This window comes from Neoarius graeffei, chromosome 26 (assembly GCF_027579695.1).
Source record: "Neoarius graeffei isolate fNeoGra1 chromosome 26, fNeoGra1.pri, whole genome shotgun sequence".
In the NCBI taxonomy this organism is placed as follows: Eukaryota; Metazoa; Chordata; class Actinopteri; order Siluriformes; family Ariidae; genus Neoarius; species Neoarius graeffei.
Genome location: NC_083594.1, coordinates 34,047,545 through 34,070,288, shown reverse-complemented (window position 1 = coordinate 34,070,288; position 22,744 = coordinate 34,047,545). Strand labels below are relative to the sequence as shown.

General features: G+C 44.7%; 1 protein-coding gene across 5 annotated transcripts in view; it reads right to left on the bottom strand.

The window, feature by feature from the left end:
* fbln2 (fibulin 2) overlaps positions 1-22,744 on the bottom strand; it is a 306,873-nt gene that overhangs the window by 207,226 nt on the left and 76,903 nt on the right. For 4 of the 5 annotated variants that reach the window (XM_060910813.1, XM_060910809.1, XM_060910812.1 and 1 more), the window contains exons 3-4: positions 20,295-20,409; positions 15,233-15,362 (exon numbers count right to left, since the gene is read on the bottom strand). In XM_060910813.1, coding sequence (XP_060766796.1) covers positions 15,233-15,362; positions 20,295-20,409 — 245 coding nt within the window. The remainder of the gene's footprint in view (positions 1-15,232; positions 15,363-20,294; positions 20,410-22,744) is intronic. The other variant, XM_060910810.1, reaches the window with a different exon arrangement.

Below are 22,744 nucleotides of genomic sequence, written 5' to 3'. Positions count from 1 at the left end.
GGGACCTTTCTTTAGCAGGGCAGTTAAGGGAGCTGCAATGGTCCTGAACCCTCTGATAAAGCGTCGGTAGAAGTTAGCAAAACCTAGAAAATGTTGAAGCGCCTTCACAGACATGGGTACAGGCCAAGACATGATGGCAGACACCTTGGAGGAATCCATGCTGACTCCAGCACTGATGACTGTGGCAGCGGGGGAGTGGTCAAGCGCCGGTCTGTGACAGGAGGGCGGAGTCAGGGAAGGTAAGTGGCAGAATCACTACACCTGAGAGCAATTAACCTGTGTTTGTGTGTCTTCCCAGTGACCACACCCTATTTAAGGAGGGAGAGTGAGAGCAGAGATGTTGATCCCCGAACGAGACACCTGTCGTGTGTGTCTGTCTGTTCAGAATAAATATTGTTAGACTGAAAAATGTGGCAATAAAAGCCCTATTTCCAAAACCTGATCTCTGTCCTGCCGTCCTCTGTGCTCCACCCACCCATATGAACTGCTACAGTGGTGCCGAAACCCGGGAAAGTGGAGCACCAGCCGAGCAGCCCCATGGAGTCCTCCCCGTTCGCCGACCTGGTCCACGCCCTCGCCACGGCCCAGCAAAGCCAGCACCAGGTGCTCGTCACCCTCAGGAAGGAGCAAGAGCGAAGCTTCGAGGCCCTGGTGCTGGCCCAACAAGAAGATCGAGAGGCGTTCCGGCACCTCCTCGCGTCGGCGGGGGCCACCAGCGCTCCTACCGCGGGCCCGTCTCCCCTCACCGTCACCAAGATGGGCCCGCAGGACGACCCCAAGGCGTTCATCATGCTCTTCGAGCAAGTCGCCGAAGCCTCGGGGTGGCCGATGGAGCAGCGCGCAGCGCGCCTCCTCCCCCTGCTAACGGGAGAGGCACAGCTGGCCGCGCTACAGCTCCCCGCTGACCGCCGGCTGGTCTACGCGGACCTCCGCCGGGCCGTCCTCCAGCGCGTGGGGCGCACCCCAGAGCAGCAGGGCCAGCGCTTCCGCGCTTTGCGCTTGGAGGAAGTCGGCCGGCCGTTTGCGTTTGGCCAGCAGCTCTGGGACGCCTGCTGGCGGTGGTTGAGGGCTGACAACCGCAACGCCGAGGGAGTCATCGATCAGGTGGTGCTGGAACAATTCATCGCTCGCTTACCAGCAGGAACCACGGAGTGGGTCCAGTGCCACCGCCCAGCGTCGCTGGATCAGGCAGTGGAGCTGGCGGAGGACCATTTGGCGGTTGTCCTGGTGGCAGGACAGCAGATGGCATCTTCTCTTCTCTCCTCTTCTCTCTCTCTCTCTCCCCCTCCTCCTGTGTCCCGTCCTCGCCCCATTCCCCCACCGTGGAGGCGGGGGCCGGCACCACCCCAGCCGACCCGCCGCACCCGCGGTGCCCTCCCATTTCTCCCTTCTGTATCTGTCTCTCCCCAACCTCAGGTGAGTGAGCCCCAGATCACCGGTGCAGAGGGAAAGCCCGGGCCGGTTTGCTAGCGCTGCGGGGAGCCGGGCCACCTTCAACAGCAGTGCACGGCAATGGAAGTGGGCGCAGTGGTTTGGATCCCCGACGCGCCAGAGGCCGCCCTCGATCGGGCCGGAGCGTATCGCATACCGGTGAGTATCCAAGGGGATACATATCAGGCGTTGGTGGATTCTGGTTGTAACCAGACCTCAATTCACCAAAGCCTGGTTCAAAACGAGGCATTGGGGGGAGCACAGGGGGTGAAGGTGTTGTGTGTGCACGGGGATGTTCACAGCTACCCTTTGGTGTCGGTCCACATTGTTTTCAGAGGGAAAAAATTTATAGTAAAGGCGGCGGTTAATCCTCGCCTTACCCACTCTTTAATTTTGGGGACTGATTGGCCGGGATTTCGGGGTTTAATGACATGCCTAGTAAAGAGTGGGTCCTGCTATTTGACAGGGGGAGGTCCCAGTGTCGCTTTGGTGGGAGCAGCTGTCACAGAGCCGTCTACGTCATCTCCGCGTCAGAGTGAGGAGCCGCCGGCTCCTCCTCTCTCTATTGGGGAATCCCTTGCAGATTTCCCATTAGAACAATCGCGAGACGAGACTCTGTGACATGCGTTTGACCAAGTGAGAGTAATCGATGGTCAAACACTCCAGCCGAACGCCACCCCGTCCTTCCCCTACTTCGCAGTTATGAAGGATAGATTATACCGAGTGACGCAGGACACTCAAACTAAAGAGCGAGTCACGCAGCTTTTGATTCCGAAGAGCCGCCGGGAATTGGTATTCCAGGCGGCTCACTTTAATCCCATGGCTGGACACTTAGGGTAGGATAAGACACTAGCCTGAATAATGGCCCAATTCTATTGGCCGAGGATGTGCGGCGATGTTCGTAGGTGGTGTACGGCATGCCGTGAATGCCAGTTAGTGAATCCAGCGGCCATTCCAAAAGCGCCTTTGTGCCCTCTTCCATTGATCGAGACCCCGTTTGAGAGAATTGGGATGGATCTCGTCAGGCCATTAGATCGGTCAGCATGGGGGTACCGCTTTATATTAGTTCTGGTGGACTATGCAATGCGATACCCGGAAGCAGTGCTTCTGCGCAATATCTCGGCACACAGTATTGCGGAGGCACTCTTCCGCGTCATCTCCCGAGTCGGAATCCCGAAAGAGATTCTGACAGATCAAGGCACTACATTTATGTCACGAACACTGCGCGAACTGTATGGGTTACTGGGGATTAAGCCGATCCGCACCAGTGTGTATCACCCACAAACGGACGGTTTAGTAGAACGGTTCAACCGTACCCTCAAAAATATCATTAAAAATTTCGTAAGTGAGGACGCACATAATTGGGATAAGTGGCTCGAGCCCTTGTTGTTCTCAGTGCGAGAGGTTCCCCAAGCCTCCATGGGGTTCTCCCCGTTTGAGTTATTATATGGGTGCAAGCCGCGCGGCATCCTTGACGTGCTGCGGGAAAATTGGGAGGAGGGACCTTCACAAAGCAAGAACGAAATTCAATATGTTATGGACCTGCGCGCAAAACTCCACACGCTCACCCACCTAACCCAGGAGAATTTGCGGCAGGCCCAGGAATGGCAAGCCCACCTGTACAACAAGGGTACGCACCTTAGGGAGTTCACACAGGGAGATAAAATACTCGTACTGTTGCCCACTTCGAGCTCCAAATTGATCGCCAAGTGGCAAGGACCCTTTGAGGTCACACAGCGAGTCGGGGACGTCGACTATGAGGTGAGGCAAACGGACAGGGGTGGGGCACTACAGATTTACCACCTCAATCTGCTGAAACTCTGGAATGAGGAGGTCCCCGTGGCGTTGGTGTCGGTGGTTCCGGAGAAGGAGGAGCTGGGGCCGGAGGTTCAAAAAGGGGCATTGGCATCCCGTACCTCTCCGGTCCCCTGTGGAGACCACCTCTCCCCGACCCAACTCACGGAGGTCGCCCAGTTGCAGACCGAGTTTTTGGATGTGTTCTCGCCCCTGCCCGGTCGCACGAACCTCATAGAGCACCACATAGAGACGCCCCCGGGGGTGGTAGTGCATAGCCGCCCTTACAGGCTGCCCGAACACATAAAAAAGGTAGTTCGGGAAGAACTTGAGACCATGCTCGAAATGGGCATCGTCGAGGAGTCCCACAGTGACTGGAGCAGCCCGATGGTCTTGGTACCCAAGGCCGACGGGTCGGTCCGGTTCTGTGTGGACTATAGAAAAGTCAATGCGGTGTCTAAATTTGACGCGTACCCAATGCCTCGTATTGATGAGTTGCTCGATCGACTCGGCACGGCTTGCTTTTATTCGACACTGGATTTAACAAAGGGTTATTGGCAGATCCCCTTGACTCCACTATCCCGAGAAAAAAACGACCTTTTCCACACCGTTTGGTTTACACCAATTCATCACACTTCCATTTGGGCTATTTGGGGCACCCGCGACATTTCAGCAGCTGATGGATAGAGTCCTCCGCCCCCACGCCACTTATGCCGCCGCGTATCTAGATGATATAATCATCTATAGTAATGACTGGCCGAGGCACCTTGAACATCTAAGGGCTGTCCTTAGGTCGCTGAGGCGCGTGGGGCTCACAGCCAACCCAAAGAAGTGTGCGATTGGGCGGGTGGAAGTACGGTATCTGGGCTTTCACTTGGGCAACGGGCAGGTGCGTCCCCAAATTAATAAGACGGCAGTGATTGCGGCCTGCCCAAGGCCCAAGACCAAAAAGGGGGTGAGACAGTTCCTGGGGCTGGCTGGCTATTACCGTAGGTTTATACCTAATTATTCGGACGTCACCAGCCCGCTGACTGATCTCACTAAAAAGAGGGGCCCAGATCCGGTCCAGTGAACGGAGCAATGCCAGCGGGCTTTTTCAGAGGTAAAGGCTGCACTGTGTGGGGGGCCACTTTTACACTCCCCTGACTTTTCTCTCCCCTTTGTGTTGCAGACCGATGCGTCGGACAGAGGGCTGGGGGCTGTTTTGTCCCAGGAGGTGGAGGGGGAGGACCGCCCCGTCCTCTACATCAGTAGGAAGCTGTCAGTACGTGAGGGGCGCTACAGCACCATTGAGAAGGAATGTCTAGCGATTGAGTGGGCGGTCCTCGCCCTCCGTTACTACCTGCTGGGGCGCCCCTTCACCCTCTGTTTGGACCACGCGCCCCTCCAGTGGCTCCACCGCATGAAAGATGCCAACGCGCGGATCACCCGTTGGTATCTGGCACTCCAACCCTTTAATTTCAAGGTGGTCCACAGGCCGGGGGCGCAGATGGTCGTGGCGGACTTCCTCTCCCGTCAAGGGGGGGGGGAGTCGGCTGCAGGCCGGACGGCTGCCCAGCCTGAGTCGGGCGGTGGGGGTATGTGGCAGCGGGGGCGTGGTCAAGCGCCGGTCTGTGACAGGAGGGCGGAGTCAGGGAAGGAAAGTGGCAGAATCACTACACCTGAGAGCAATTAACCTGTTTGTGTGTCTTCCCAGTGACCGCGCCCTATTTAAGGAGGGAGAGTGAGAGCAGAGATGTTGATCCCCGAACGAGACGCCTGTCGTGTGTGTCTGTCTGTTCAGAATAAATATTGTTAGACTGAAAAGTGTGGCAATAAAAGCCCTATTTCCAAAACCTGATCTCTGTCCTGCCATCCTCTGTGCTCCACCCACCCATACGAACTGCTACAATGACATAACCCAGAAACAAAATCTGACATAAATGTAATTCACAGTTCTCAGCTTTAACGTAGAGGTGATTCTTGAGTAGACACTTCAGAACTGAACTGACGTGTTCCAGGTGACTTGCTTCATCAAGGGAGTAGATCAGAATGTCGATGTATGTGATTATAAACTTCCCCAGCATGCCCCCAGGAGCATGTAGTTTATGAGAAATTGGAAAACACTAAGCGCTGAAGAAAGGCCACATGGCATGACCCGGTACTCAAAATGGCCGGCGGAGGTGCTAAAAGCTGTCTTACATTTGTCGCCCTCTCGGATTCTGATGAGGTTGTATGCATTGCGCAGGTCAAGAAGGTTTTTGCAGAATGTAGTTCTTCTAAAGCAGAGGGAACCAGTGGAAGTGGATATGGGTACTTTACAGGTATTTGGTTTAGTCCTCTGAAATCTATACAAGGTCGAAGGCCTCCCCCCTTCTTCTCCACAAAGAAGAATCCTGCGGAGCCAGGTGACTTGGAGGGACGAATGTAACCTTGTTTGAGCACTTCCTGAATGTACTCCTCCATTGCAGCCTGTTCCTTCTGGGAAAGTGGGTAGATTTGGCTGCGTGGAGGTGACGTGCCAGGGAGGAGATCAATCGCACAATCATAAGGGCGATGTGGTGGTAGGCCTTACCCTTACTTAAAACCTCCTTCAGGTCAGAATAACATTCTGGTACAGTGTTCAGTGAATCTGGTTGAGGACTTTCAACAGAAGCAAATGAAATGCATAGCTGGGGCCACAACAAACAGTTCTGAAAGCACGTAGGGGACAATTGGAGGATTTCCTTGTTTTGCCAAGATATCAGAGGGTCATGGAGCTGTAACCATGGGTAACCCAGGATGATGTTGTGGTTAACCGTAGAAGTCACAAAAAGTCAAATGAGTTCAGAATGGAGACCTCCTACTTGGATGCAAATTGGAGTGGTTCTAGTTGTGACAAGACCCTCTCCTATAGGTCCTCTGTCGATGGTCCTGATGCTGAGTGGACTCTGCAGAGGGGTTGTGGACAGGTTAAACTCCTGGATGATCGAACTGTCGATGAAGTGCCTCTCCGCCCCGAGTCAACAAATGCAGATAACATAGGTCAAGGCTGGCAGTTTCAACAACACAGGTACTTTAAATGATTGTGAGTTAAAGCTTCTCACCGGACTCACCGCATCAGGAGCAGGATCAGAGTTGTTGCTGCGAGTAGGGTGGACTAGACACTGTTATATGATGGTTGGAACTCCCACAATAGAAGCATAGCCCCTTGCATCATCTTCTCTCTTGTTCAGAGTGTTTCAGCCTAGTTTGAGAAACCTCCATGGGTGTGGATGCATCAGCTGATTGAGCTGGTCTGGTGTCCTCCTTGAGAGAGGGTCTCCTGGAAAGTAGATGATCCAGTCAAATAGCAAGGTCTATGAAGGAGTCCAAAGTGAGATGTTCATCTCTACAAGCCAGTTCACTCAATATTTCAGGACGAAGACCTTGGCAAAACACTGCTTTCAGAGCTGGCTCATTCCATCCACTAGCGGCTGCAAGAGTTTGGAAATCCAGTGCATACTTGGCTACTCCTCTTACCCCTTGGGTGACGGTGAATAGACTTTTGCCGACTTCTATCTCTTCAAGTTTGTGATCGAACACTCCTTTGAATAGTTATAGAAAACACTCATATGAGGTGGTATGCTCCTCTCTAATCTTCCATACTGCTTTAGCCCACTGTAGTGCCTTACCGGTGAGAAAAGAGAGAAAATTTGCAATCTTACGTTCGTCAGAGAGGTTTGGCATGGTAGCGAAGTACAAGGAGCACTGAAGCAGAAATCCCCTACAGTTAAGGGTGTCACCGGCAGGAGTTGGGAGAAGCTGCATGGGAGTTGAAGAGGCATCAGAGTGCGTAAGGAGGGCCTGCGACATCACAGCAGTTAACTGTGCCATTCTGGTGTTGAGGTCGGCAAACATCTGCTGATGTTCTCCTAAGAGGCGTCCCTGAGTGTATAAAGCTGTTTGCTTCGCCTCCTCCAGTACATCCATAACGAGGTGAAGTATCCTGTCAGATTGCAGGCACTCACGGATGTAAGTGCAGGGGAGAGGGGGATGCAAACAGGAAGCATAGTCAAATCAGTAAGCAAACTTGTCATCAGAAAGCAGACAGGGGTTGGTCGATCGGCAAACAGGATGGTAGATAGCACACTAAAGAGTTAAACGGGTAAACATAACAAAGGTTCAGGAAACTAGAGGCAGGCAGACAAGAAAGGCTCAGTATGACTGGGTAAACACAGAATGATACTTCACACTGAAGGTGTGTAAGGGAGAGGTTAAGTAGCACTGCTGATTAACAGTTAATGATAGTCAGCTGAACTTAATAAGAGGGAGACAAGGGGCACTGTGAACTTTGGGCGTTGTAGTCTTGGGAAGCCATGTTTGTAGTTTGGTTAGAGTTTCAACTCACAACGCCATTACTGACAACCATATTATAGCATATAATTATTCCACCTTCTTTTCAAAAAAGTTTCCAAAACTGTAAATAAAAACAGAATGTGATGATTTGCAAATTATGGAAACCCAATACTTCACTGAAAACAGTATAAAGACGGGGCGCCCGAGAGCAGCTAATGGAGTAGGATGCACATTTAGTAGCTCCCGCGGACTTTGTTTAAAATCCTTTTTAGTCGGCCATAACTCCTGACTCTTTGTGATGCTACGGTGTGTTTTTCTACAAGTTTCCAAATTTCAGCACTTTTGACCGAGTTGATAATGCAGAAAGAGTCCACCGAGCTTCGTAAAACTTCTCGGCAGATGCAGCCTGCTGCGCACAGCAAGACCCCGTGCTCAGGTACCTCGGCTTCACCCAGTGACCCCACCCCTTCCGATATGGAGGTACTGAAGCTAGAAGTACTAGCATCATTGAGGCTAGACATTGTGGCCATTTTTAAGGCTGAACTCTGTGAAGCATTGGGCGATGACCTGACCACAATAAGAGCTGACCTTCAATCAATGAAAACGCAACTCGAGAACAACAAGGCTGCTACGAAGGCCGAGATAGCCACGCTCAAAGGTACTGTGGGGGATATCGAGGTGTCTCTTTCCGGCTGCGCGGATGATGTTGAGATTAACACCAAACTCGAGAATTTAGCAGCTCAGGTTTCCAAACTGGAAAGTAAATGTGAAGAACTTGAATCTAGGTCTCGTAGGAATAATATAAGGATCGTGGACGTTGCTGAAGAGATGGTTGTTAACATCACTGCAGTTGCCGCATTGCTTAAGGAGGCATTTAAGATGGAAAAAGAACCACTACTTGACCATGCGCACTGAACCACCCAGCCCAAGCCGCAACCAGGAGAGAGGCCACATCCCATCATCGCCAGGTTCCATTACTACAGCAATTGTGCGGCTGTATTGTGGCATGCCAGAGAGGCTCAACAGGTTTCTGTTGGCGACATGAGGATCTCCGTGTTCCTTGACCATACTGCTAAGGTGGCCAGGGCCCGTGCAGTGTTCAATGAAGTCTGAAAGCTACTGCGCAGTATAGAGGGGGTCCATTATGGGTTGTTCTTTTCAGCTCGACTTCGGATCAGCCATAACGGGGTGGTTAAGGACTTTGTTTCAGCAGAGGATGCTATGACCTACGCCAAGAAGCTGAACACTGCCTGACATTTTTACTCCACATGGTGTAGTACTGTTACGCTGGGCTGCAGGCCTTCAGGCCGTTTTTTTTACCTGTGAATAGTATTGGCCTGGCATTATTTGTTTGTGTGTACAGTGGGGCAAAAAAGTATTGTCAGTCACCAATTGTGCAAGTTCTCCCACTTAAAAAGATGAGAGAGGCCTGTAATTTTCATCATAGGTATACCTCAACTATGAGAGACAAAATGAGAAAAAAAAATCCAGAAAATCACATTGTCTGATTTTTAAAGAATTTATTTGCAAATTATGGTGGAAAATAAGTATTTGGTCAATAACAAAAGTTCATCTCAATACTTTGTTATATACCCTTTGTTGGCAATGACAGAGGTCAAACGTTTTCTGTAAGTCTTCACAAGGTTTTCACACACACTTGCTGGTATTTTCGCCCATTCCTCCATGCAGATCTCCTCTAGAGCAGTGATGTTTTGGGGCTGTCGCTAGGCAACACGAACTTTCAACTCCCTCCAAAGATTTTTTATGGGGTTGAGATCTGGAGACTGGCTAGGCCACTCCAGGACCTTGAAATGCTTCTTATGAAGCCACTCCTTCATTGCCCAGGCGGTGTGTTTGTGATCATTGTCATGCTGAAAGACCCAGCCACGTTTCATCTTCAATGCCCTTGCTGATGGAAGGAGGTTTTCACTCAAAATCTAACGATACATGGCCCCATTCATTCTTTCCTTTACACGGATCAGTCGTCCTGGTCCCTTTGCAGAAAAACAGCCCCAAAGCATGATGTTTCCACTCCCATGCTTCACAGTAGGTATGGTGTTCTTTGGATGCAACTCAGCATTCTTTCTCCTCCAGATACGACAAGTTGAGTTTTTACCAAAAAATTCCGTTTTGGTTTCATCTGACCATATGACATTCTCCCAATCCTCTTCTGGATCATCCAAATGCTCTCTAGCAAATTTCAGACGGGCCTGGACATGTACTGGCTTAAGCAGGGGGCACTGCAGGATTTGAGTCCCTGGCGGCGTAGTGTGTTACTGATGGTAGCCTTTGTTACTTTGGTCCCAGCTCTCTGCAGGTCATTCACTAGGTCCCCCCATGTGATTCTGGGATTTTTGCTCACCATTCTTGTGATAATTTTGACCCCACGGGGTGAGATCTTGCGTGGAGCCCCAGATCGAGGGAAATTATCAGTGGTCTTGTATGTCTTCCATTTTCTAACAATTGCTCCCACAGTTGATTTCTTCACACCAAGCTGCTTACCTATTGCAGATTCAGTCTTCCCAGCCTGGTGCAGGTCTACAATTTTGTTTCTGGTGTCCTTTGACAGCTCTTTGGTCTTGGCCATAGTGGAGTTTGGAGTGTGACTGTTTGAGGTTGTGGACAGGTGTCTTTTATACTGATAAGTTCAAACAGGTACCATTAATACAGGTAATGAGTGGAGGACAGAGGAGCCTCTTAAAGAAGTTGTTACAGGTCTGTGAGAGCCAGAAATCTTGCTTGTTTGTAGGTGACCAAATACTTATTTTACCGAGGAATTTACCAATTAATTCATTAAAAATCCTACAGTGGGATTTCCTGGATTCTTCTTTCCCCCCATTCTGTCTCTCATAGTTGAGGAATACCTATGATGAAAATTACAGGCCTCTCTCATCTTTTTAAGTGGGAGAACTTGCACAATTGGTGGCTGACTAAATACTTTTTTGCCCCATTGTATGTGTGTATATATAAATAATTTGTTTTTAATTGCTGTATACTGAGTTAACTGTTGTGTGTTATTAACAGGTCTTCTCCTTTGTACAGTATTTATAAATATTTTGTTTACTTAATATTTTGCACTGATAATATACTATGCCTCTAACCTTAAAAAGTCAGGACTTACTAAGCTGCAATGTTCTGGATGTTTCTACTGCGTATCATATGCTACCTCATATGATATACTGGTATGTTCACTGAAATATGGTACTTTAGTATTTGGTCAGTGTTGGCCACTGTTATTTTTATTTGGCTTTTCATTTTTACTATTAGTCTGCGGGAGGCCGTTTGTTGAGGTTTAGCTCAGGTTTTCTCCGAGGTGTTGTCATGGTTCTGTGGCAACAATGGTTTTTTCGCCTTTTTCACTGTGTTCTCCCTTTTGGAGACACAATTTTTCGTTGTTGTGTGTTCGTATATATGTGTCGGGTGGGATGGGAGTTTAGTCCAATCTGGTTCTTTTAAATCGTTTCTGGGGATCCCTTATTTCTTTACACACAAACGTGTTCAGCTAGCTTGAACTCCAGCACTTCTGGCATGGGTAAGCCAATTCGTTTTCTTACTTGGAACGTACGTGGTTTGGGCAGTTCTACTAAAAGGTCTATGGTCTTTAGTCAACTTAAATGGCTTAATTCTGACATAATTTTTTTGCAGGAGACCCATCTTAGACGTAAAGATCATTACAGGCTCCGGTCTCCCTGGATAGGGCAGATATACCACTCTGACTTCAACTCTAAAGCTAGAGGGGTTGCTATTATGTTCAATAAACGTCTTCAATTTCAGTCTACAGACATCATTGCTGATAAGGATGGCAGATATATTATAGTTGCAGGTACTCTAATGCAAACAAAAGTGGTGATGGTTAATGTTTACGCACCAAACTTTGATGATGTTAATTTCTCTAATAGATTACTTAGCAATATACCCCATTTGAACACCCACATGTTGATTCTTGGAGGTGACCTGAATTGCATGTTTGACCCTATACTGGATCGCTCTAGTCCCTGCTCTATACCCCTTTCGGCCATGGCTAGGTCTTTTTCTGATTTTATGATTCAAAGTGGCTTGGTTGACCCTTGGAGATTCCGCAATCCCCGAGCAAAGACATTTTCTTTCTTTTCCCCAGTACATTAGTCGTATTCGAGAATAGACCACTTTTTTGTAGATAATAGACTTAATTCATGTGTTGTTTCCTCTGATTACTCAAGTATTCTAATATCTGATCATGCGCCTTTGTATCTAGACATCCAGTTCTCCATGCTTAAACCTATTCCTCCCCTCTGGAGGTTTAACTCTCTATTACTTGCAGATAATTCATTTTGTGAGTTTATTTCCAAATCTATTGATGACTTCCTGTCCTTTAATCAAAATGAATCCACATCTTATTCATTACTTTGGGAGTCTCTAAAAGCCTTTCTTAGAGGGCAGATTATATATTTTTCTTCTCATTCTAACAAGAAATGGAATGCTATACTTATAGAGTTAGCTTCTGCTATTGATGACCTTGATCGGGAATGTGCCTCTACTCCCTCTCCACAATTATTTTAAAAGCGTCTAAACCTTAAAGCAGAGTTTGATCTCATCTCTACCAGAAATGCAGAGCGTATGGCTATTACAAACCACAGGTATTTACTATGAACATGGTGATAAACCAAGCCGATTGCTAGCTCACCAGTTGAAGCGTCAATCCACTTCGCGTCTTATATACCAGATTAATAATGACTCCAATGTTATTGTCACTGATCCTGTAGCAATTAATAACACATTTAAATCTTTTTATTTCTACAACCACGATTCCAAAAAAGTTGGGACAAAGTACAAATTGTAAATAAAAACAGAATGTAATAATTTACAAATCTCAAAAAACTGATATTGTATTCACAATAGAACATAGACAACATATCAAATGTTGAAAGTGAGACAGTTTGAAATTTCATGCCAAATATGGGCTCATTTGAAATTTCATGACAGCAACACATCTCAAAAAAGTTGGGACAGGGGCAATAAGAGGCTGGAAAAGTTAAAGGTACAAAAAAGGAACAGCTGGAGGACCAAATTGCAACTGATTAGGTCAATTGGCAATAGGTCATTAACATGACTGGGTATAAAAAGAATATCTTGGAGTGGCAGCGGCTCTCAGAAGTAAAGATGGGAAGAGGATCACCAATCCCCCTAATTCTGCGCCGACAAATAGTGGAGCAATATCAGAAAGGAGTTCGACAGTGTAAAATTGAAAAGAGTTTGAGCATATCATCATCTACAGTGCATAATATCATTAAAAGATTCAGAGAATCTGGAAGAATCTCTGTGCGTAAGGGTCAAGGCCGGAAAACCATACTGGGTGTCCGTGATCTTCGGGCCCTTAGACGGCACTGCATCACATACAGGCATGCTTCTGTATTGGAAATCACAAAATGGGTTAAGGAATATTTCCAGAGAACATTATCTGTGAACACAATTCACCGTGCCATCCGCCGTTGCCAGCTAAAACTCTATAGTTCAAAGAAGAAGCTGTATCTAAACATGATCCAGAAGTGCAGACGTCTTCTCTGGGCCAAGGCTCATTTCAAATGGATTGTGGCAAAGTGGAAAACTGTTCTGTGGTCAGACGAATCAAAATTTGAAGTTCTTTATGGAAATCAGGGACGCCGTGTCATTCGGACTAAAGAGCAGAAGGACGACCCAAGTTGTTATCAGCGCTCGGTTCAGAAGCCTGCATCTCTGATGGTATGGGGTTGCATTAGTGCGTGTGTCATGGGCAGCTTACACATCTGGAAAGACACCATCAATGCTGAAAGGTATATCCAGGTTCTAGAGCAACATATGCTCCCATCCAGACGACGTCTCTTTCAGGGAAGACCTTGCATTTTCCAACATGACAATGCCAAACCACATACTGCATCAATTACAGCATCATGGCTGCATAGAAGAAGGGTCCAGGTACTGAACTGGCCAGCCTGCAGTCCAGATCTTTCACCCATAGAAAACATTTGGCACATCATAAAACGGAAGATACGACAAAAAAGACCTACCGTAAGACAGTTGAGCAACTAGAATCCTACATTAGACAAGAATGGGTTAACATTCCTGTCCCTAAACTTGAGCAACTTGTCTCCTCAGTCCCCAGACGTTTACAGACTGTTGTAAAGAGAAAAGAGGATGTCTCACAGTGGTAAACATGGCCTTTTCCCAACTTTTTTGAGATGTGGTGTTATCATGAAATTTAAAATCACCTAATATTTCTCTTTAAATTATACATTTTCTCAGTTTAAACATTTGATATGTCATCTATGTTCTATTCTGAATAAAATATGGAATTTTGAAACATCCACATCATTGCATTCCGTTTTAATTTACAATTTGTACTTTGTCCTAACTTTTTTGGAATCGGGGTTGTAGGATTTCAGTTGCTCAACAGTTCAGGGCTTCACAATTCACCAAATGTTTTCAGTGGCAGACAGGTCTGGACTGCAGGCAGGCCAGTTTAGCACCCGGACTCTTACTACAGAGCCATGCAGTTTTAATACTTGAAGATTATGGCTTGGCATTGTCTTGCTGAAATAAGCAAGGCCTTCCCTGAAAAAGATGTCATCTGGATGGCAGCATGTTGCTCCAAAACCTGTACATATCATTCAGCATTGATGATGCCTTCCCAGATGTGCAAGCTACCCATACCATGTGCACTAATGCACCCTCATACCATCACAGATGCTGGCTTTTAATCTGTATGCTAATAACAAGCCGGATGTTCCCTCTCCTCTTTAGCCTGCAGGATGCAGTGTCAATGATTTCCAAAAAGAATTTCAAATTTCAATTTGTCAGACCACAGGACAGTTTTCCACTTCGCCTCAGTCCTTCGTAAATGAGCTTGGCCCAGAGAAGACAGCAATGTTTCTGCATATTGTTTGTTTATGGTTTTAACTTGCATTTGTGGATGCAGTGATGAACTGTGTTCACAGACGATGATTTTCAGAAGTGTTCCTGAGCCCATACAGTGATTTTCACTACAGAATTGTGTCTGTTTGTAATGCACTATCGCCTCAGGGTCCGACGATCATGGACATCCAATATTGGTTTTCAGTCTTGTCTCTTGCATACCGAGATTCATCCAGATTCTCTGAATCTTTTAATGATATTATGTACTGTAGATAATGCAATCCATAATTCTTTGCAATTTTACATTGAGGAACATTATTCTTAAATTGTCGCACTGTTTGCTCACGCAGTTTTTCACAAAGTGGTGAACCCCTCCCTATCTTTACTTCTGAGAGACGCAGCCTCTCTGGGATGCTCTTTTTATACCCAGTCATGTTACTAACATGTTGCCAATTAACCTAATTAGTTTTGTTTAACATTATACAAGTTTTCCAGCCTTTTGTTCCCCCTGTTGCAACTTTTTTGAAATGTGCTGCTGGCACTATATTCAAAATGAGCATATATTAAAAAAAAAAATTCTCAGTTTCAACATTTGATATGTTGTTGTTGTACTATTTTCAAAGACATAAAGGGTTTCCAAGATTTGCAAAGCATCACATTCTGTTTTTATAAACAGTTAACACAGTGTTCAAACTTTTTTTGGAAACAGGGTATTATTATGCTTCTGCCTGCATGAACATAGTGCCCCAACTATACTAATATCTGATAATGGTCATTATTTTATTGCGTGTGTGTGTGTGTGTGTGTGTGTGTGTGTGTGTGTGTGTGTGTGTGTGTGTGTTACCTTTTGGGTATCCTCTACACAGTGTAAGCTGCTGTTTTCTTCACACACCTCACCAGCTCTAGCAGCATACATGCCAGTTAAACATCTGTTCTCTCTCAGTGCACTTGCACAACATTGCTCCTGAACAGCACTAACACACACACACACACACACACACACACACACACACACACACACAAAATGACATTAACTTGCAGCCTTACTGTGTAATATAGCAGTATAATATGCAATTCACCAGTTATTGTTAGCTAAAAACGGAAGGCAAATATGATTTATTCATTAAAATCAAATAGTTTTTTTTTAAATGCAGGCATTGTTCAACCCATGAAAAAAGACAATGTGTAATTACAACCGACAGGAATTTCATCATGTTTTTCTGTACTAAGAAAAGAAGAGAAATCTGTTCCTTCGAATGAAACACACTAATAATGGAAATCTAAGAGCAGATGTTCAGTAAATATTTTAGGTGAAGCATGCATTTCTGTAGAACACATGCATGAATTGTTCAGTCAAAGGTAATTGTAAATTATGCTGCAATATACAGTGGCATGCAAAAGTTTGGGCACCCTTACTGAAAATGTCTGTTACTGTGAATAGTTAAGTGAGCAGAAGATGAACTGATCACCAAAAGGCATAAAGGTAAAGACGACACATTTCAGCATTTTCTGCAAGATTTGTGTATTATTTTTGTTTTGTACAATTGGAGAGTGAAAAAAGAAAAGGAACACCAAGCGAAAGTTTGGGCACCCCAATACATTTGAGTTCTCAGGTAACTTTTACCAAGGTTCTAGACCTTAATTAGCTTATTGAGCTGTGGCTTGTTCAAATTCTTCGTTAGGAAAGGCCAGATGATGCAGATTTCAAAGCTGTATAAATTCTCTGACTCCTCAAACTTGTCCCTAAAATCAACAGCCATGGGCTCCTCTAAGCAACTTCCTCGGATTCTGAATAATAAAATAATTGATGCTCACAAAGCAGGAGAAGGCTACAAGAATGTAGCAAAGTGTTTTCAGGTAGCTGTTTCCTCAGATTGTAATGTTATTAAGAAATGGCAGTTAACAGAAACAGGGGAGATCAAGGTGAGGTCTGGAAGATGAAGAAAACTTTCTGAAAGAACTGCTCGTTGGATTGCTAGAAAGGCAAATAAAAACCCCTGTTTGACTGCAAAAGACCTTCAGAAAGATTTAGCAGACCCTGGAGTGGTGGTGCACTGTTCTACTGTTCTACGACACGGTGGTGTAGCGGTTAGCACGGTCGCCTCACAGCAAGAAGGTTCCGGGTTCGAACCCAGCGGCCGGCGAGGGCCTTTCTGTGTGGAGTTTACATGTTCTCCCTGTGTCTGTGTGGGTTTCCTCTGGGTGCTCCAGTTTCCCCCACAATCCAAAGACATGCAGTTAGGTTAACGTGGGGCGGCCTTGGGCTGAGGTGCCCTTGAGCAAGGTACCTGACCCCTGACTGCTCCTTGGGCGCTCTGGTGTGGCTGCCCACTGCTCTGAGTGTGTGTGCGTGTGTTCACTGCTTCAGATGGGTTAAATGCAGAGGATGAATTTCACTGTGCTTGAAGTGTGCATGTGACAAATAAAGGTTTCTTCTACTATGCAGCGACACCTGAACAAATATGACCTTCATGGGAGAGTCATCAGAAGAAAACCTTTCCTACATCCTAGCCACAAAATTCAGTGTCTGAAGTTTGCAAATGAACATCTAAATAAGCCTGATGCATTTTGGAAACAAGTCCTGTGGACTGATGAAATCAAAATAGAACTTTTTGGCCACAATGTGCAAAGGTATGTTTGGAGAAAAAAGGGTGCCAAATTCCAGGAAAAGAGCACCTCTCTAACTCTGAAGCATGGGTGTGGATCAATCATGCTTTGGGGTTCTGTTGCAGCCAGTGGCACAGGGCACACTTCATTGGTCGAGGGAAGCATGGATTCAAATAAATACCAGCAAATTCTGGAAGCAAACATCACAACATCTGTAAAAAAGTTGAAGTTAAAAAGAGGATGGGTCCTACAATAAGACAATAATCCAAAACACACCTCAAAATCTACAATGGAATACCTCAAGAGGCACAAGCTGAAGGTTTTGCCATGGCCCTCACAGTCCCCTGACCTAAACATCATTGAAAATCTGTGGATAGATCTCAAAAGAGCAGTGCATGCAAGACAGCCCAAGAAACTTGTAGAACTAGAAGCCTTTTGCAAGGACGAATGCACGAAAATCCCCCAGGTAAGAACTGAAAGATTATTAGCTGGCTACAAAAAGTGTTTACAAGCTGTGATACTTGCCAAAGGGGGTGTTACTAGGTACTAACCATGCAGGGTGCCCAAACTTTTGCTTCGGGCCCTTTTCCTTTTTTGTCATTTAGTAAATGTAAAAGATGAAAATAAAAAGTTGTTTTTGCTTAAAATATTATGGGAATGAGTCATCTTGATGCCTTTTGGAGATCATTTCATCTTCAACTTGCTTAACTGTTCACAGTAACAGCAATTTTGACCGGGGTGCCCAAACTTTTGCATACCACTGTATATCAGTGTCTTGGTTTTCACCTGATTCCTCACAAATATGACAAATTCTTGGTGAAAAATAAATAGAATTATTGTGTTCAGGGTTGGATAAAATTACACAAGAACAATGACAGTTCTCTCATTCTTTCATAGTGATCATATTCCTTTTAATACTTGGAGGATGATAAAGATGCATAGTTTACAAGAGGGAAGAATTTTTGTATTTATCTATTAAATATCCTTTTTAAATATGCCACCTGCAAACAGATTAAACACACTAAATGACATACTGTATTTGTAAGGGGATCATACTGGCTGCAGTGCATTCTGGGAAATATAGCTGAAAATTCCTTAATGCTTTTTTTTTCATTGCATGATCAAGGAGGAAAGACTGCAATTCATATAACTCTCAGCTCGGCCATGGCATCTGTATTGTGGTTAATCCAGCCTTGCAAAGTGAAGTAATCTAGTTCCTTGAGAAAGAAACAAAAACACTAGTTTTACTGAGGTTTTTTTTTTCATAAATTTGTGACTTTTTAGTCTTGGAATTTCTGAGGGTTTTTTTCCCCCTGAAAATTACTCCCTCTCTCAGTTCTGCATTTCTTCTTTTTTACATGCCTACAATGGCCCTAATATGCTGTCATAACAATTACTTATAAGATAATGACAAATCAAAGTCGTTCAGAATAAACTGAAAATAAGGAAATATAGTTTCTCCTCTTAGCCACTGACAAAATTAGAAGCCTTGAAATCAGGGGCGCAGATAGGATTTTAGAACTGGGGGGACCAAGCTGTCAGCATTTCAACTGTACCTCAATTAAGCTTGTACTTAATTACTTTAACATTAACTTAGGCCTAGTATTTAATTACTTTAACTTTAACCTTAACTGGTGCTTGATTCGTTATTTTGTGTCATTTGGGCCAGTGGTTTGCAATAAAAACAAAAATTAGATACTTATTTGAAACTATGGTGCAACAATGACTGTCAAAGGCTTACCTGATCAACACTACCCATACATAATAGATATTTCATTTGTCTAGTGTGCCAATCAATTACCACCCAAAACCTCATGCCTTCTGCAAAACATGTTTTGTTTAAACACTTCACCATACTAATCTTTGAGAAAACAGGAAAAGCCCTATGAACAAAAAAATAAAATAAAATTGAAATTATTTGTTTCCCACTTAGCGTGCCTTGCAAACACTTTAACAGCATTTTTACATAAAATAAAATAGTAGCCTAAAAAAGTAGTCTACATGACAGTTTTAAATTAATTCCCGCCAGTGCAAACTTTACAACAAATTTACTGTCCAGAAACAGATTAGCTTATGTAAAGGACCCAAAAACCTCTCTCCTCCTTTCATTTCCCTGAACATACTGCTGGGCAATTTCTTGTCTGTTCAAATTGTCCAGCCTCTCCTGGTGAGTATGTCACACCGCAACCCATTCAGTCTTTTTTGGCTCATGGTTGACCGCAACCATGTTTTCAATCTCCGTAACCCACTAAAACTGCGTTCTGCCTCAGTTCTGCGCCCTAACTTTACTGCCTGCCTGTTGCGTGTGGGAGCAGCAGCCAGGCAGCAGCCCTAGACGTCTCTTCGCATTCTTTGCCTCACTTTCCAGCAACGTTGACTAACGAAACGGCACATCACTTGCTGGAATTATGTCAGGAAGAGCTAAATTAATCTGCGTGAAACCTGCCTTAACACATTGACGTTGACAACTAATTTTAGCATTAGCATAATATGGATACACATACACTAAAGAAGATCATTTTACATTACCATAGCCTGTTAGCTGCTCCCCATTGCAAACGAACTGTACTCTGACACATTATAGGAACTGTATACGGTCAACAGACAACATATAAGGGATTGGATAGCCTACTTACATGATTTGGTTTTTGAAAAAACGCTGTAATAGCTTTTTGTTTTTTCGTTGGCTTCATAGTTCACATGCCGTTGTTAGGCTACTACTGAGAATAGGCATAATCATTAAAGTCAGTCAGTCAGTCAGATAGATTAGTGGTCACTATGGTTACCGCTATCACTGTCACAGGCGCCAGTGAGGCAGCTCCTTCAGGACCCCTGAACCAGAGACGGTTGATGCCTAACTAATTTGACATACTATGTCAGAGTGAGAGCTCAACTCTGGTCTGCATATAACGGGATCCCCTTGCAAAAATACAACACGCAACGTAACGAACATTTGCACCTCTCGCTCCGCTTTTACCCTCTCTGCCCTGAACAACACAAGGCGTGGTTTAAGGTTTTTTTGCCCTGTAAAAGTGTGTGTGTGTGTGGGGGGGGGATTCATGTTCCCATGACTCTGGGCCCCCCCCCAAGGGTCCCAACTGCGCCCCTGCTTGAAAAAAAAAATACTGAAGAAAAAAAAGAAAAGGCTGAGAAGGGTCTGTTCCTGAGGTAGCATTCACTGACTGATCCTGCACACTAACCCAATCTTTGTTACTAGTTAAAAACAATTTCACTGGGGATTTCTAAATTATATCACAAGTATATCACAATCACAAAGTGAAGGTGGATGTGAGCCTTACCCACAGACCGAGTCATCTTTTATTACAGGAGGTAGATGGTTGCAGTGCTGGTTCTCTGAGGCCCATTTCTGCCCAGCTTCACAGCACGTCTCCACTATGACCAGAACAGATAGTCCTGTCAGCAACACAGACAATTAATTATACCAGCTTCTGCAAGTTCAGGCTGCAGAAAACAAGGTTCAAGTGTGAAATCTAGTACAACAGGAACTTAAAACTTGGACACAGGCAGCCATCTATAGAAAACTTTCCAGAAAAAGAAGCAAAAAAGAGTGTGTGTTGTGCTGTGTGTGCATCATGAGTCATACTGAACAACAATCTCACTGAATAGTTACTGATGTCGACAGCAAGGCTTTAAACTCTCTAATTATTAAAAAGCAAAAGAAGGTGAATTGGTTTTAATTTTCTTGGAGCCTATGTTCTCCAACCTTTTCATTAAACTGAATGAAATCCAGAAAAAGAAACAGGAATTTGGTAATGACTCATATTACATATCTATTTGAATAATTCATCTCTCTCTATGTAAGTGACACAGATTGAATCTAATTACAGTGACAAAAGTAACTTGTTGGAAAGGAGCATGAGAAAATCTATCATGTAGAAATGTAAAAACTTAGAATTTGCTCTGATTTTTTTTATCTTTCTGTTTCTGAGCCTTTACCTTCTGCAGCATAGCACAGCTTAGTAAAGGGTATCTACAACGATCAGCCATAACATTATGACCAGTGACAAGTGAAGCGAATGACATTGATTATCTCATTACAATGGCACCTGTCAAGGGGTGGGATATATTAGGCAGCAAGAGAACAGTCAGTTCTTGAAGTTGATGTGTTGGAAGCAGGAAAAATGGGCAAGACAAAACAAAAAAAACCCCTTCAGAAACAGTTTTACAAAAGTGCATATACACAGTGTGGATAAATAATCAGATTAAGGTGTACAGATTGTAGGTGTACAAACGATACAGAATATCTGAGACTGAGGTTTGGCAAAAAGTAGACTGTCTGTGTTCTCTGAGGAACTAAATGTTCAAAATGCAACACTTTAAGAGAAATAAACAACATACACTGATCAGCCATAACCTGATGACCACTGACAGGTGACGTGAATAACACTGATTATCCTGAAGTTGGAGTGTTGGAAGCAGGAAAAATGGGCAAGCGTAAGGATCTGAGCGACTTTGACAAGGACCAAATTGTGATGGCTATATGACCGGGTCTGAGCATCTCCAAAATGGTACATCTTGTGGGGTGTTCCTGGTATGCAGTGGTTAGTACCTACCAAAAGTGGTCCAAGGAAGGACAACCAGTGAACCAGTGACAGGGTCATGGGTGTTGAAGGCTCATTGACTGATTTGCATGGGACACAAAGGTTAGCCCATATGGTCCAATCCCACAGAAGAGCTACTGCGGCATAAACTGCTGAAAAAAATTAATGTTGACACCTTTCTGTTTTATCCAGCATGAACTTTTTCAGTAGTTTGTGCTGAATATCCATGACCCTGTCGCTGGTTCACTGATTGTCCTTCCTTGGACCACTTTTGGTAGGTACTAACCACTGCATACCAGGAACACCCCACAAGATGTACCATTTTGGAGATGCTCAGACCCGGTCATATAGCCATCACAATTTGGTCCTTGTCAAAGTCGCTCAGATCCTTACGCTTGCCCATTTTTCCTGCTTCCAGCACACCAACTTCAGGATAATCAGTGTTATTCACGTCACCTGTCAGTGGTCATCAGGTTATGGCTGACCAGTGTATGTTGTTTATTTCTCTTAAATTGTTGCATTTTGAACGTTTAGTTCCTCAGAGAACACAGACAGTCTACTTTTTGCCAAACCTCAGTCTCAGATATTCTGTATCGTTTGTACACCTACAATCTGTACACCTTAATCTGATTATTTATCCAGACTGTGTATATGCACTTTTGTAAAACTGTTTCTGAAGGTTTTTTTGTTTTGTTTTTTTACTTAGAGATTTTCAGAGCAAGATATAGTCTCTGCATTAGAAAAGGTTACAGCACCGTCTTTCAAAGTTATTAGCATGTTTTGTCTGACACGTAAACATGGTTGTCTACTGATAGTCAAAAAGCCTTTTACTGGGAAAGTAGCCTGGTTCTTGAGACTAGAATGTACTTTAAAATCAATTGTGCTTTAGTCAGAATCATTGGATGGGGAACTTTTAAGGGAGCCTTGAAAACTAATACAATATAAGATACCTTGAAAACTAATATAATCAAGCCCGTAAACAAGAGAGAAGAGTAACAACTCTAAGGGACAAAGATATTAAATAAGAAACAAAAGATTCTTAAAGCTTGAGCTGTGAATTGAATTTAATGTTTTTGCAAAGAGGGAGTAAACGTATGGAGTGAACTCATGGCATAAAATGAGATTTGAGAATAAAAAAAGAGATTTGAGAAGAAAAAAGAGACTTGAGAAGAAAGTCCTTCCAGTTT